This window comes from Haliotis cracherodii, unplaced genomic scaffold (genome assembly GCF_022045235.1).
Source record: "Haliotis cracherodii isolate W230 unplaced genomic scaffold, xgHalCrac1.p SCAF_35, whole genome shotgun sequence".
Lineage (NCBI taxonomy): Eukaryota > Metazoa > Mollusca > Gastropoda > Lepetellida > Haliotidae > Haliotis > Haliotis cracherodii.
This window is the reverse complement of record NW_027266292.1, coordinates 2,321,971-2,336,862: the sequence shown is the minus strand read 5'-3', so window position 1 is coordinate 2,336,862 and position 14,892 is coordinate 2,321,971. Positions and strand designations below refer to the sequence as shown.

The 14,892-nt window shown below is 37.0% G+C and overlaps 1 protein-coding gene across 1 annotated transcript in view; it reads right to left on the bottom strand.

Moving 5' to 3' along the window:
• The window catches only part of LOC139477725 (uncharacterized), a 75,151-nt gene that overhangs the window by 40,728 nt on the left and 19,531 nt on the right, over nucleotides 1-14,892 (bottom strand). Inside the window, exons 9-14 of the mRNA XM_071260122.1 lie at nucleotides 11,085-11,219; nucleotides 8,675-8,763; nucleotides 7,608-7,745; nucleotides 1,982-2,077; nucleotides 1,588-1,671; nucleotides 165-310 (exon numbers count right to left, since the gene is read on the bottom strand). Of these exons, the coding sequence (XP_071116223.1) occupies nucleotides 165-310; nucleotides 1,588-1,671; nucleotides 1,982-2,077; nucleotides 7,608-7,745; nucleotides 8,675-8,763; nucleotides 11,085-11,219 (688 nt within the window). The remainder of the gene's footprint in view (nucleotides 1-164; nucleotides 311-1,587; nucleotides 1,672-1,981; nucleotides 2,078-7,607; nucleotides 7,746-8,674; nucleotides 8,764-11,084; nucleotides 11,220-14,892) is intronic.

The window sequence follows — 14,892 nt, the reverse complement described above, 5'->3', positions numbered from 1 at the left end:
TGAAAGGTCGTTCTGACGTGACCCGTAATGGGATGACCTCAAATCTTTGTTTAGCAGCAGCGAGAACTTAGATCTGATTTTAATGAGATTGCACATAAAACACATGTAAACTTTTTTCCTTTTATAATTATTTATCCATAATCATCTTCCAACTTTATACCTACTTGTAAGCTTCTCTCAAGACATGGTAGATGAGTGGAGCTGTGACATACGAAAAGATGATCCTTGTTCCCAATTTTTTCATTTTTTCCATCGTATTATCTAGATCACCTCTTACCCAATCCTCAGGTCTTAATTCTGGAATTACAACCTGAATATGAAAAAACATTGATTGATGAAATGTTTTATTACCATAATCAAGTTTATACTACATTTAGAATAATTCAACCTAATTTGACTCAGAACTAGGTATGATTTCAGTCCTGCCCATGACAACACAAGGGTTTCATAAACAAAGAACCCAGCTCTCTGACTGGCCACACAATGACATGAAAACCACCCCATGGAGGTCGTATGCTTAGCCTGTAGGGATATATCATACTTGTTTGTCACAAATGACACTGTTCGCATTTCACATTTAGAAACTGAATGTGTCGTGGTGATCAATTGTCACATTGAAGTATTTCACAGGAAAAATCAGAAACAATTGTGAACTCTGAGGGACCAGTTCAAAAGTTCGATGTTGCATAAAAAATCTTAATTGCTTGAGTTTAGGGGTTGAGGGTTCAATGGCCCTTAAGTTTTCTATCCAACAAAATCAACTTAACTGATTAATTTTTTTTTTAAATAAAGTAACTGAACTAAGCAAAAAACATTTATCTTATTTTCATTCATATACTGTTAGAAATTGTCATTAAATACATCTGGTCTTTCCAGGACGCAGTGTTTTTGGGGTCACCGGCAATCGAGGTAAGTCCTTCCAGTACAATGTGAAAAGGCAGAGATGATAAAAAAAACCACCTACAAATGATTTTCAACACCTAGTAAATAAACTTCAGACGGTACACTTTCTGAATGTTTTTGATAAAACACGAGAATACATGACAAAAAAGGACACTGAACTCGGGAATTCCACTTTTTCAGAATTTAGGGATAATCTTTGGCAACAGGAGATGATTATTTTTATCTAGCGAATTTTCAGTATTTGCTGAACAATTATTATATCATTTTAACAACAGTTTGGAAGAATGTATGGACACGGATGGCCCAGTCGTCTCAGGTGCCGCAATTCACTGTGCTGAGTTGCGTCCCTTGGGCACGCCAGAAACCTATGATTGTGGGTTCGAATCCCGGTTAACCACAATTATGTTTTAGGTTTGTCAGCACCATACCCCTACTCGTGGGTTTCACCGAAGTGGTAAACGTCTGAGACCTGCATCACTTCGGGCTTTCCTCCCACATTAAGTTGACACATGGTGATATAAATAGAATACTGTTAAAAGAGGTGTTGAACCCAACTCGCTCACTCTTATGTCAGTTAAGCAGATCACACCTAAGGTTTTTGTTATGAAAACTGGTCTCAGGTATTTTACCTGAAGATAAGAGCGATGTAACTAAGAGTGAAAACACATGCATCTGAATATTTACCTCTCCCATAATTCTTATTCCATTGCTTTGAGCTTTGTCATAGATGATATTGTTAAGTTCGTATCCTGCAGATCGTATAATCATCTGTAACAGAAAACGGAAAAGTGATGAAAAGTTTTGAAGAAAACAACTATAATGCGAGATTGCATAGACATTAAAATAAGCACACACACACACACACACACACACACACACACACACACACACACACTCTACTTCCTTACATGTTGTTACTTAATATGTTCTGATAGCATCTCTTCTCGCCCTATGGCATAGTACCTCAACACCATTTTAGAATCCATACACTTACATTTTGTGCAATGATCATACATGACATTGCTGTTTTGATGTTTATATACCAGTACGCAATACCAGCTAATATACCAGTACTTACTAGATGGGTCCATTTTCTTGATTTGGCGGCAAGAAACACACTGTGAATTGCAGCGCCCTCATTCCAAGCCAGTCTGTTGTAGTATGGGTACAGCGACTGGTTGGCAACAAAACAGGAATTCAGACATTGAAATTACAAATATGGGTGTAACCACTTGTCAATAAACTAGCCCTAAACACACTTTATTCATTGAAGCCTTGAGACAACAGGGGGCATGGGTGGCCCAGTCGTCTAAGGCACTGCGATTCGCTCTGCAGAGTTGCATCCCTTGGGCAAGCCAGAAACCTATGATTATGGGTTCGAATCCCGGTTTACCCCGATTATGTTTCTAGGTTTGTCAGCACCGTACCCGTGCTCGTGGGTTTCACCGAAGAGGTAAACGTCTGACACCTGCATCACTTCGGGCTTTCCTCCCACATTAAGCTGACACGCCGTGATATAACTGGAATACTGTTAAAAGCGGCGTTAACCCAACTCACTCACTCACTCACTCACTTGAGACAACAAGAGTTATCAGAAGATGACAAATCCCCATGTCCCTCTCAAATTCAAAAGAACAAATCATCTGATTTCCATCTTATCTGTCTGTTAGTATACATGAGTAGTTATTGAGCTATCACGACAATACCATGGAACTAGGACTGGAACTTTGAATTTCTATGTCAGGTGCACACAAATATGAACAGAGACAAAATCAAACTTTTTGCCTTGGAAAAAAATTCCATAATTAGCAAAAGCCACCAGTTGACAACCAGAGTGCCCTTGTACAAAGCGATCTTGGGGCTAAGGTGATCAGAACTCCCATACCTTAACACAGACTTACGACCGTCTTAGCGTAAAGGTTGTTTTGCATATCACCCTGGTCTTTGTGTGTGCAAAGTTTCATGAGTTTTAGAGATAAGGTCCTGACAAACACACCAAAGTCAATCTTGTTGGTACGGAAATGGAAAAAATAAATATTTTAAAAATCCCGAAATAGCAAATGGTACCACTTCAGCCCCTGGTTAAAACATGTAACAAGTTTGAATGAAAAATCTGTAACTGTTTTCAAGCAAAGCTCCAGAAACGAAAATGGACGGATAAACAGACCAGATGATGACCGGTGCAGGTTAAATCAAATTCCTCAAATCGAGCCCTTCATTACGGTCTGTATCTTATAGAATGGCTCGGAAAAAAGACTAGAGATCGGTCATGATGTACTTTCAACAAAGTAAATGGCTGTTTGTCCCAGTTTTCATGACTCTCTTGAGTTCACCTGGCTACCGTACAGCGCCTGTGGAACCACTCTTGTATCTGTCTCTTCCCATGATGTCCTGGATGATGGGTATAGATGTAATACCGGTACATACCATAGAATTCGTTCCTGACCTGTCTGATTCCAACTACCCCAGTCACTGTAAGATTCCCGGATGGTTAAGAAGTCGGTGACTGTAGGATTCCAATTTCCAAACTTGATCCCAGGCCTGTGACGTACAGTTTAGCATGTATGGCACAGGCTGTTAGGTATCGACTAGAAGTACCTATCCTGGTGCCGTCCGGTCCCCGTACAATGTTTGTCAAAGCTTGGCTTCTCAAAATATTGAGAAGCAAGTTCTTCTCTGACGACTGGATATCTTCCTACTTAGGAACCCACGGTCAAAGGTCTAACGTGACCTCCATGCCTGGAGAGACAAGGAATTGTAGAGAGCTTCCAAAACTTCTTGACTCCCAACTTGCCCTTTTGGTTGAGAGATTCTTCTGTGAAAGCAGTATTGACAAGATGTCTGTGAACTGGGTAGACAATCTGGTCCAATCCCATCGAGAAGGATGCATCAGCATGCCATTGTACGATTCCTGAATAACGGTATGACATCGTGTATCCTACATGTATTGATTTGTGTTTACTGTTGATGTGAAACATGTAATATTTCCAAAATTACTGTAATATTTTATAACGAAAGATTATCAGCAGACTGTCTTTGGCATCACATGCGATACTCCAAATCCAATGACTTCTTGTTTATGAAAATCCATGCATTTAACATGTCATAATATAACAAATGATGGCAATATAAATGTGAGTATAATTTCAGAGGAACTTTGTCATTATGTGGAAAGCATAAAAGTGCAACAAGTTTATGATATCAAAATATATTAATAAACCATCAATAGTACAGCCAGATTTTTGTGCTTTTATCAACTTGAATAATGTTTGCATGACACAGCATTTAAGTGCTGTAGCTTTGTCATTGTGACCAATGTGAAGTTATTTTCTTAGGAAATGTATTGTTTTTGGTGGCCATCTTGGATTGAGCCTCATTCTGAGACTAAGCTACCACTCTGACAAGTCCATCATGTTTTTTTAATATCTATAAATGTGTAGCAATCTCAACTCAGTATATCTCTTGGTCCTTCCAGACGGTACCAATATGTTAAATTTCAACATCTGGCACATGGCCTAGTTGCTGGGAGACTTCCCCAACTTAATATAACCCTTATCAACTGAAGGAAGGTTTGGGAACTAAATATGATTCCGGAATATTCATTTTTTTATTTGGGTTTGCTGTAACCTGACTCATCTTTCAAAGGCTCTCATTAGCCCATTTGATGATTTACTTTGTGAAGCTCGGCCATGGAAGGGTATGACATTTTGAAGTGGATCTGATGATGATGGACAGTAGATCCTCGGACATTCTAGCCTCAGACTCTGGGATGTAGGCTCCTCTTAAGCTTTGGGTTGTAGATCTGGCATCAAATAAATAATAATACAATTCCCCAAATGTGATTTTAGAGGTGCTTTGAGGTTGACGTGTTGCCTGAGATTCTGTTGAAGTAGTCAAAGACTTCCCCTCGATTTGGCTCGTTTCTTTGATGGTGTGGTACATGCTTCTTAGAAGCAGTATAACTGGCTTTCTTCATCTCCTGTTTCTTTATCCCAAGTCGTGCTCCTCTCTCTCTGAGGCTTCGTTCAACATGTTGGTAGACACTTCAAGTGTCTACCAACATGTTGAACGAAGCCTCAGAGAGAGAGGAGCACATCAAACATCTCTTATCGCGTCTGCAAAGAGCATCTCTGCTCTTGCAGCAGGTGTTTGGTGGCATGCAGATCTCAAGAGATTTTGTACTTGCCACATTGATGAACGTCATTGTCGCCAGTGGACAGAGACGGCCCCCATCGTCCCAAAGACACATCGCTAAATGCACTTTCGTGACCAAGTTCAACTTAATCAACCAAATATGAGATTCTTAAGAATCTTATGACATAATTTGAAAAACTAGAGATTAACTATCAATGTCAAACCACCAAAGTGTGCTAGACTGACTATTACCCACACAACTAATTAGGGTCAGCTGACAGTGAAGAGAACTTCTGGATTAAATATCGGATTATTGCAATAAGGCAACAGAGGTATGATATTCGCTGGAATCACATAGTTCACACCCACTACTTCCTACCCATCCCGTATTTGATGTAATAAGCGCACAGGGCGCTCTTAAGATCAGAAATAGGGGGCTCTTATTAGAATATAATTTTGGTGAAAGAGTTGAAAGATCATAAATTTTGTGGTTTATGCTGACAGCCTGAAATGCTACAAAAGAAAAGTCTGTGCGTATTATACACGACAGATATATTTTTCCAGAATTTAATTGCCCATAATTAAGGGTGCATATAACACACGAGTGCGTATTATACACAAATTTATAAGTCTTGCGTACATTGATCAATCGGAAGGGTGCTAATTGGTGCTAATTGGGATTGTTCACGAGCCACTATATTAGCAAATATCACCGCGTAATAATAATCGCTGTAATAATATTATTACGTCGAATACAGTATACCAAATGTCATATTTGAATGAGTCATGGCCACAATTAGCTCTTTCATTATGGCTGCTGTGACTACCGTATTCGACTTAATAAGCGCCCCGCTCTAATAAGCGCCCACGGCGATATTTGCTAATATATTGGCAAGTGAACATTCCCAATTAGCACCCCTTCCGATTGATCAATGTACGCAAGACTTATAAATTCGTGTATAATACGCACTCGTGTGTTATATGCACCCTTAATTATGGGCAATTAAATTCTCGAAAAATATATCTGTCGTATATAAACAGTCAGGCCGTCAGCATAAACCACGAAATTTATCGTTCAACTGTTTTTTCCACCAAAATAATATTCTAATAAGAGCCCCTTATTTCTAATTTTGAGAGTGCCCTGGGCGCTTATTACGTCGAATGCGGTATTTAAAATCAGATTCAAACTTCTTGAACAAATTCAAGTGTCACCATTAGTGGGCACACGCATGTAAAGATTCAGCTTCATCGCTGCAATGGCTACTGAAGAGAAGAAGTTCACAACGGACATCTCATGATTTTTTATGCTTTCCGAGGCTGCTGGGAGACAGATTTGATATTCGGTCAAGATGTAACCCAACAAAGGGCTGCTGGCCCTTGAAGTTTTGAATGCCTTGAACAAACTTGAACCTCTTTATAGCAACAAACATCCACACACTTCAACCATCAAGTCATTTCGGAGAAGCTGATAAAAAAAATCAAATCTTCATGGACAATACCAATGTCTGTTTTTACAGAATCATATAGCATTTGATGGCATTATGACATTGTTTTTAACATCAGCCACTTTGTCAAACATGTCACATGATGTCTTATGAACTTCCCAATATCATTAAGTTTGATATTAACAATAGTATAAGTTGACCCCATTGGAATTCCAGCCCCCTATTGTTGTCATATGCTGCAACGTATGTATTGCATGGTCAGGTTCTGTAACCTTGTTGAGAGCATGTCATCATACCTGACAATATGTATTGATTGTTGTTCATAATATCAATCACTGGTTTGTAAGTTCCAGACATGATTTGATCATTTACATACCCCCACAATACTGCTAAGTGTGGCATTAAACAGCAAACAGCAAAGTTTTAGTGTTAAAATTAGGAAACATTGGAAAGACATTAAAATGTTGACCTGACATTCCAAGAGCTAAAATTCACATGATAACTTAGGTACTTTTAATAATTACCTACTGGTCACAGACCAGAGGCATGAAATATGCAGAGCTCCAGATAAGCTTTTGGTGTCGTGGGTATTTTACCCATGCATTTTAAAATCATTGGGTATCAGTAATTCTATCTGGGTATTCAAATTTCTGTTACCCACTAGGTTTTACACATGTGGGTATTTAAGTCAAATAATTAAACACTATTCATCTAGTCCCAGCAAACTGGTGTCGTGTGGGTTTGAGAGCTTTACAGTACTCAAAAATACCACGATACTTCCACAAGAAAGTGTGATGGAAAATGATCATGATGTAACTGTCATCGTGGAGTTTGGCAAGGTTGACTGAATGCCCGTGTATAATTTCAAAATAAGTTGCTGATTTGCTAATCGAATATGCAGGGTTACTTCACAATATTTGGATGATACGCGCAAGTTTTATTTTGTAGTGTATCTGTAATGTTCGTTGCGTATTTGATACGCTTGGATTTTATTTTAATGCGTCTTTCTGCATTTCTGATGCGTATTTCACGCAGATACGCAGCTTATCTGGAGCTCTGAATATGTTAAGGGTCCATCCTAAAATATGTTAATTTGAGAGGATTTCTGTAGAAACTTGACATTACCTTGTCTCCAAATTCAATCTTGTTTTCCCTGGTTGATATTACAGGCATCTTGTCACCATTCAAGAGAGGGGTAATACTCTGTGTCAGTGAGTTATGTCCAAATCCAATGATTCCTCTCACCATTTTATTTGGTTCTGCCTGATAAACAAAAAATCATAACAATTATCAAAAGTTCTAAATTGGTTTTGGTAACTACCTTGAGCCTAGAAAGACACAGAGATATGCCCATCACTTTTGGCACTTTTGCTCACCAGGGAAGTCACCTGGAGTCATATGCAGTGAAATCTTTAGCCAACGGAAAAGCATTTTATTGCCCGTTCAGATGTGAGAGGACAGTATGATCTTTGAAAGCCTTGTTATGGTAAAAAACACTCCAGTATCACAACATTTGGCACATGAGTTTCTGAGATTCTTTGTTTGTGCAACATCAACTGCAATGGTGCAAAAGGAACATATAATAATTATTATCTACACAAAGTTTTACCTCAATTATTGTGATATTCATAAAAAAATTCTTTCTCCTTTGAATTAAAAGAAAATTAACATACTGGTTTTCAAAGTGATTCAAAGGTCATTAGAGCCCATTACGAGCAAGCTATAAGCTAATAACATTAAAATCAGATGTTAGTTCTCGCTATTGCTCAACAAAGATCTGAGGACATCCCATTACGGGTCACGTCAGAACGACCTTTCGCGAACTTTGACCGACCACTGAAGTGACTAATAGAAGTCGACATCTATGTTTTGCAGCAGCAAGAACTTAGATCTGATTTTAATGAGATTGGCTATAAGCCTGATATCATCAGAAGAATTACCATTTTTCATCTGTTTGCAATTACTAAACAAACAAAAATTCTGCCAATAATTTAATATAAATGCTTATGGACTGTTAGACAGCCAAATTCAAAATTACACAGGCAGCAGAGGCTTCAGTGAGAAAGGTTTAAATAACCCTGTAAACTCAAGGGCTTCTCAAACCTGTTCAAAATCCTGACACTATATTATCATCAACTGTGTTTGGACATTCTAATGACTCACAGAGATGTAAAACAGGTACACTTCGTTACCTTGCCAGCATCAATCATTTTTCTGTACGTGCTGACAGTAGAGGTGATATCATTCCAAGTATTATAGGTCTGCAGGTGTAGAGTTCGATCTGCAAATGGGAGTTGTTAGTGAGTGAGTTCTTGAGTTTAATGCTGATAAGAACAGTACAGTACATCAGTTTTATAAAGGAATTGTTCTTACATCAGAGTGATACACATACTAGAACAAATAATGATTACCGTATTCAACGTAATAGGCGCCCAGGGCGCTCTCAAAATTAAAAATAGGGGGTTCTTATCAGAATAAAATTTTAGTGGAAAGATCGTAAATTTCGTGGTTTATGCTGACAGCCTGAAATGATACAAAAGCAACGTCCATGCTTATTATACGTATTATATTTTTCCAGAATTTAATTGCCCATTATTAAGGACGCATATTACACACAAGTGCGTATTATACACGAATGAATAAGTCTTGTGTACATTGATCAATTGGAAGGTGTGCTAATTGGGATTGTTCCTTAGCCAATATATTAGCAAATATCGCTGTGGGCACTTATTAGAGCGGGGCGCTTATTACGTCGAATACGGTACTTGCCCATGAAGAGATCACCCATTTAATAAACATACAGCTGTATTACACATTGTGTAATACCAACACGTGTGCTTATGTACTGTCGGAACAAGTTTCACGAACAAATAATGAAACTCTCAACATCCCTTGGCTTATTCAACGACATTGCGTGTGGAGATGATAGATCACTGAGAGGAGCTTATGCACACTCGATGACACCAGCAACCTTGTTGCTAGGCTGACGTCACATGGCATTGTTTCGCTGATGGATCTTGCTACAAAATTCCACAAATTACGTCATCTGGTATTGTGACGTGATTGTAAACTTTGTGGTGCAGGGCTCCGTTCCACAAAGCAATTGTAACGCAACGACACTTGTACGTCTAGGTATATGGGAGTTACTGATAACCTTAGCGCTACGATAACTTTGTGGAACGGACGCCTGAATTCTAAAGGTGGACCGTTGTATGGTATTAAATTAATATGTGTCAATGTTTGACGTTTGAAGTATTATTCTGTTAAACTCAATTGGATTACGTTGTGGATTGTGTAGGTGTCTGCCTATTCATACATGACAGTGAAATTCTAAAGAGAATTATAAATGGCAAGTAGTTAAAAAAATACTAAACGAGCTCCCGTATAATATCAATTTTATGAAATTCGTGAATAGTTCTGGTATCTGACTCGCTTTCGTCAAATACCAGAACTATTCCTAATGATACAAGGATGGCAAGGAAATATTTAACAGTTTATTTGTTATACTACTTAAGTAAACCAACCCTATATTAAAACTTAAATCCAACTTGTTGTCATGGAAACATAAACAATAAAAAAATTTAAAAGTGCTATATATCAAAAGGCACCAGTTCAGTATGTGCCTAGTAGACATGCAAAGTTTTGTAAGAAAGTATTGAATGGGTTTTGAGTTATGCTCTGGAAACAAACTCTACCCTATAGAACCTAAGTCCAACTTGTTGCCATGGAAACGTAAAACATAAAAATTTAGAAAATTCCTAAATAGCAAGAGGCACCAGTTCAGTATGTGCCTAGTAGACATGCAAAGTTTTGTGAGAAAGTATTTAATAGTTTTTGAGTTACGATCCGGAAACAAACACCACCCTTATAGAACCTAAGTCCAACTTGTTGCCATGGAAACGAAAAACATAAAAAACTCCTAAGTAGCAAAAGGCACCAGTTCAGCATGAGTCTGATAGACATGCAAAGTTTCGTAGAGAAATATTTAACGGTTTCTGAGTTATGCTCCGGAAACGATTTCGGGACGCACACACAGAACCCATTTCTATATCCCCCGCCAACATCATTGGGGCGGGGGATAATTACATGTACAGGTAAGATTAACATAATGCAAGTTTAACAAGGTTGAATCGTCACCGCTGATTGCGTATGGCCAGTTGCCAGTGACATTTGATACTGAGTGAGATTTCTCAGATCGCTATACACGTCACTAATTAGTGGTAGATGGGCCTTGTCGGTGATCAGATATCTATTCGCTGTAGAGAGTTTGTTGCGCACACCACCATTGTCAGCGGAGGCAAAGCTTCATGCAGTGATATAGGAATCGTTTATACACAGAAAGAGATAGCATGCTGACCATAAGATGTACGTGATTTTCAATCACATTGAGGTGATAACTAGGCGAGAATTTAACGGAATTGCGACCTAAGTCAATCCCTGACATCTGTTGTGTATAGCACATAGCTTATACATATTCACAAGTGATGCAGATATGCAGTGTATTCAAAGTACTGACAATGCATCATGCATAGTCATATGGACGTTGTTTTCCAAAATGAAATTAGTATAAAGCATAATAGACAATGCATATTGTCAACTCACTTGCAAGTATTCCTGAGAAGATATCATTGTTAATGTCATTCACTGCAAACTGAATGAAAGATTCCACATGAGGCTGCACATCTGAGCTGGACCCTGAGTGGTAGTTATCTATATAGGAAGCGATGTGGATATCAGCTGAAACAAAAGAGATTACACAGTTTAGTTCATAATATCAGAGCTCCAGATAAGCTTTTGGTGTCGTAGGTATTTTACCCATGCATTTTAAAATCATTGGGTATCAGTAATTCTATCTGGGTATTCAAATTTCTGTTACCCACTAGGTTTTACACATGTGGGTATTTAAGTTAAATATTTAAAAACACTATTCATCTAGTCCCTGCAAACTGGTGTCTTGTGGGTTCGAGAGCTTTATAGGACTCAAAAATACGATACTTCCACAAGAAAGTGTGATGGTAAATGATCATGATGTAACTGTCATCGTGGAGTTTGGCAAGCTTGACGGAATGTCCGTTTATAATTTCAAAATAAGTTGCTGATTTGCTAATCGAATACGCAGGGTTACTTCACAATATTTTGATGATACGCACAAGTTTTATTTCTGTAGTGTATCTGTAATATTTTATTTTACTGTGTATTTCTGATGCGTATTTTACGCAGATACGCAGCTTATCTGGAGCTCTGTAATATCAAATATTTTTATAGTTACATGCTGACCTTTGGACAGGAGTTAGGTGAATACTACGAAACTTGTAACTAATTTACAGGTGCCTGTCCTCAACTCTAACAATAGCAAGTCAAATTCTTTAGCTTAACAATAATTATGCATGTATTAAACATACAGCTGAAGTGTAAAAGTTACATCATCAACAAATAACTGTTTATCAAACAGCAAACAAATAGTAATGAAGAAGTTAATTAAAATAATAAATATTCATAGTTTTGATATAATTTTATATTTAGCTACCATAGCAACAATGAATGAAGGAGCGAATGAATGAGTCAATGTCATTTAATGCAAATTAGTAACATTTCAGCTGTATCAAAGTGATAGAAATTGGCACTTGTCCTACAGTCATTCAGACCTTGCCCAGTAGATAAGAAGAGATTTTGGCTAAAACCCAAGAGTAATCTCAAGTATTGGTGACTAGTTTCAAGCTAGAGTATGGCAAGCCGTTTTCACATTTATTACGGTGAGTGAGTGAGTAAATGTTGCTTTAAGCCGCATCAGCAAATATTCCAGCCATTCGCAACTAGAATTTATTACGGAATTAAAGATATCTTCAATTGTTTTAAAGATATCTTGATTCGAATTGAAGATATCTTAAATGCAGATAATTGTAGATATCTGCAATAAAATTTAAGATATCACAAAATGAATTAAGGATATGGTGAAGCGTATTACTGATATCTTGAAAATGATTGCTGATATCTTAAATTCAATTATTGATATCAAAATATGATTTAAAGATATCAAAATGTCATGTTTTGTTATGATGTCAATAATTCAATTCCTTATATCTTGAAACTAAATACAGATATCAATAATTAATTATTGATATCTTCAATTGTTGATATTATTAAACATGTTAAATTAATATTACTTAAATTAGATAACTGATATCAATAATTGATATAAAGATATCATCAATATTATTAATGATATCTTTAATTGGATTTTTGATATCAGTAACGGTCAGAATTAAAGATATCTCTAATTGAATTAAAGATATCTGTAATGCATTTGTTGATATGTATAGCTTATTTCAAGATATCTTGAATTGAATTTAAGATATCTTGAATTTATTTCTAATATATTTATGTACAGTAGGATGGTAATTGTTTAATGATATCTTAACTACATTTAGAGATATCTCAAACTAATTTGTTGATATCACCGTAACATTTTAAGAAATCAGTAATTATATTATGGATACCGTATTTTCTTGTGTATAGTGCACACTTTTTTTCGAAAAAACACAGCTGTGTAGAAGGGGGTGCGCATTATACACGAATTATAAGTTTGGATGTTTTTTTCCCCCATGGAAAGATATTACCGTGAGCACGAAACACCGGAAATACCATGTCAACAAATCCATACTGAAGTACGCAAAATAATTATGTAATTACAATGTCTGTCTATAAAAAGTGTTCTTTGTATTTCTGGACTTATGTTTGTAACTTACTTCATTAATTTTATTCAAAATTCCTTATAATATTGTTTTTATTAATTTCGGCGAAATCGTGTGTGAAGCGATCGGAAGATCGCACAACTCACCGTTATTAACAGCAACCATGGTCAGAATACCGCTATTGATGCCTTAAAACGAACTTAAGTTGACAGAGAATAGATACATATATATCATAAATGACATACTTTGACTCGTTAAAAGTCATATTTGTTTTTGTTTGACGATTCTATGTCAACATGAAATTCTCGCGCTCACGTGATCACGTGCGCGTGAGCCTTGACGGTAACTGGTCAGACTGGTTCCATGTAAAAAATAATACCCGGGAATAGCGATCAGCTGCTTCGCTTAGGGTTATTATTATTTTAAATATGTTTAGTAAAGGCTGCATATAATTAAGAAAATAATGGAATATATTATTCCTGATAAATAAAATAGTTTCAGATACAATTGTTGCCGATCCTTGCATTAAAAATCCTATAAAGTTATATCATTGTGTGTGTCTTGACCGAATCACCGGTCGATTCCAAGAAAACGTGTGTACAGCTGATTGCTGTTTCCGGCTTAGTTTACGAGAAAATACACAAGGTAATCTTAATCCCTAGATATAAAACAATGCCTGGCAGAACAATAAATACTATTTAAACGGTAAATAAACATGTCTGGTGATTTTTTATCTCAAATTTCGAATTTGTACTGACGAAGTTTCTCAGCACCAGTTCGTTTGCCGGACTTCGCTTAAAGGGTACGGTGTAATTTTTTTCTGCGCATAATATTCAAATTTCTTTTTTTTCCAAAATATTGAACCCGCTAGAGGGGGGTGCGCATTATACATGGGTGCGCACTATACTCAAGAAAATACGGTATCAGAAATGAATTTAAGATATCTTTAATTATTTTTTGATATCTTAAAAACATTATTGATATCTTTAAATAAAATACTGATATCTTTAAAACAATTGAATATATCTGAAATTCCGTAATAAATGTGAAAACGGCTTGCCATACTAGAGGGCTCTCATCAGACTGTAAGAAGGTAGGGGAACTCCATATATACAATTTGTGCTCCAGGCGTTCCCTGCGATACCTGTGGAGTTCACCAGTGAAATGGTGATCAAGTGGTAAGTGTTTCCAGAATGTGTGCTGGAGATCTGGCTGTTACCGGTGGGCTGGTGAGTGCTTTTCTAAGAAGCCATAGACCAGTGACGGGACTAGTATACATTTGCCATTTTTAAGGGGTTTGCTATATGTTATTATGAGGACTAGTGGACTAAAACTGTTAGTTTCTACCGCTGCTGACATTGATGACTTGGCGTACCTTCGGACCCAATGAGTACATTTTTTCGAACAAAGTCAGCTTGTCTGTTACCATCGGGGTTTCCTCTTGTCTATTTCTAGGTTCAATATCCATTTGGAGCTACTTCGTCTTTAAATATTTAATTTTTTTTTAAAAAGAGAAAATTGTGACTGAAGTTTGTGTGAATGACATATATATCTAACTAAGTTACTTCTGAGATGACATCTTTGCACTTAAGGTGATGTTGAAAGAGTTAAAACGAAATGATTTTCATACGTTTTTTTATTTGTTGAAAGTTGAGACTGGCAAAAAAAGGGGGAACTTGTAGTTTTTAAAGTTGCCAGTCCACCAGGACTGGCAGATT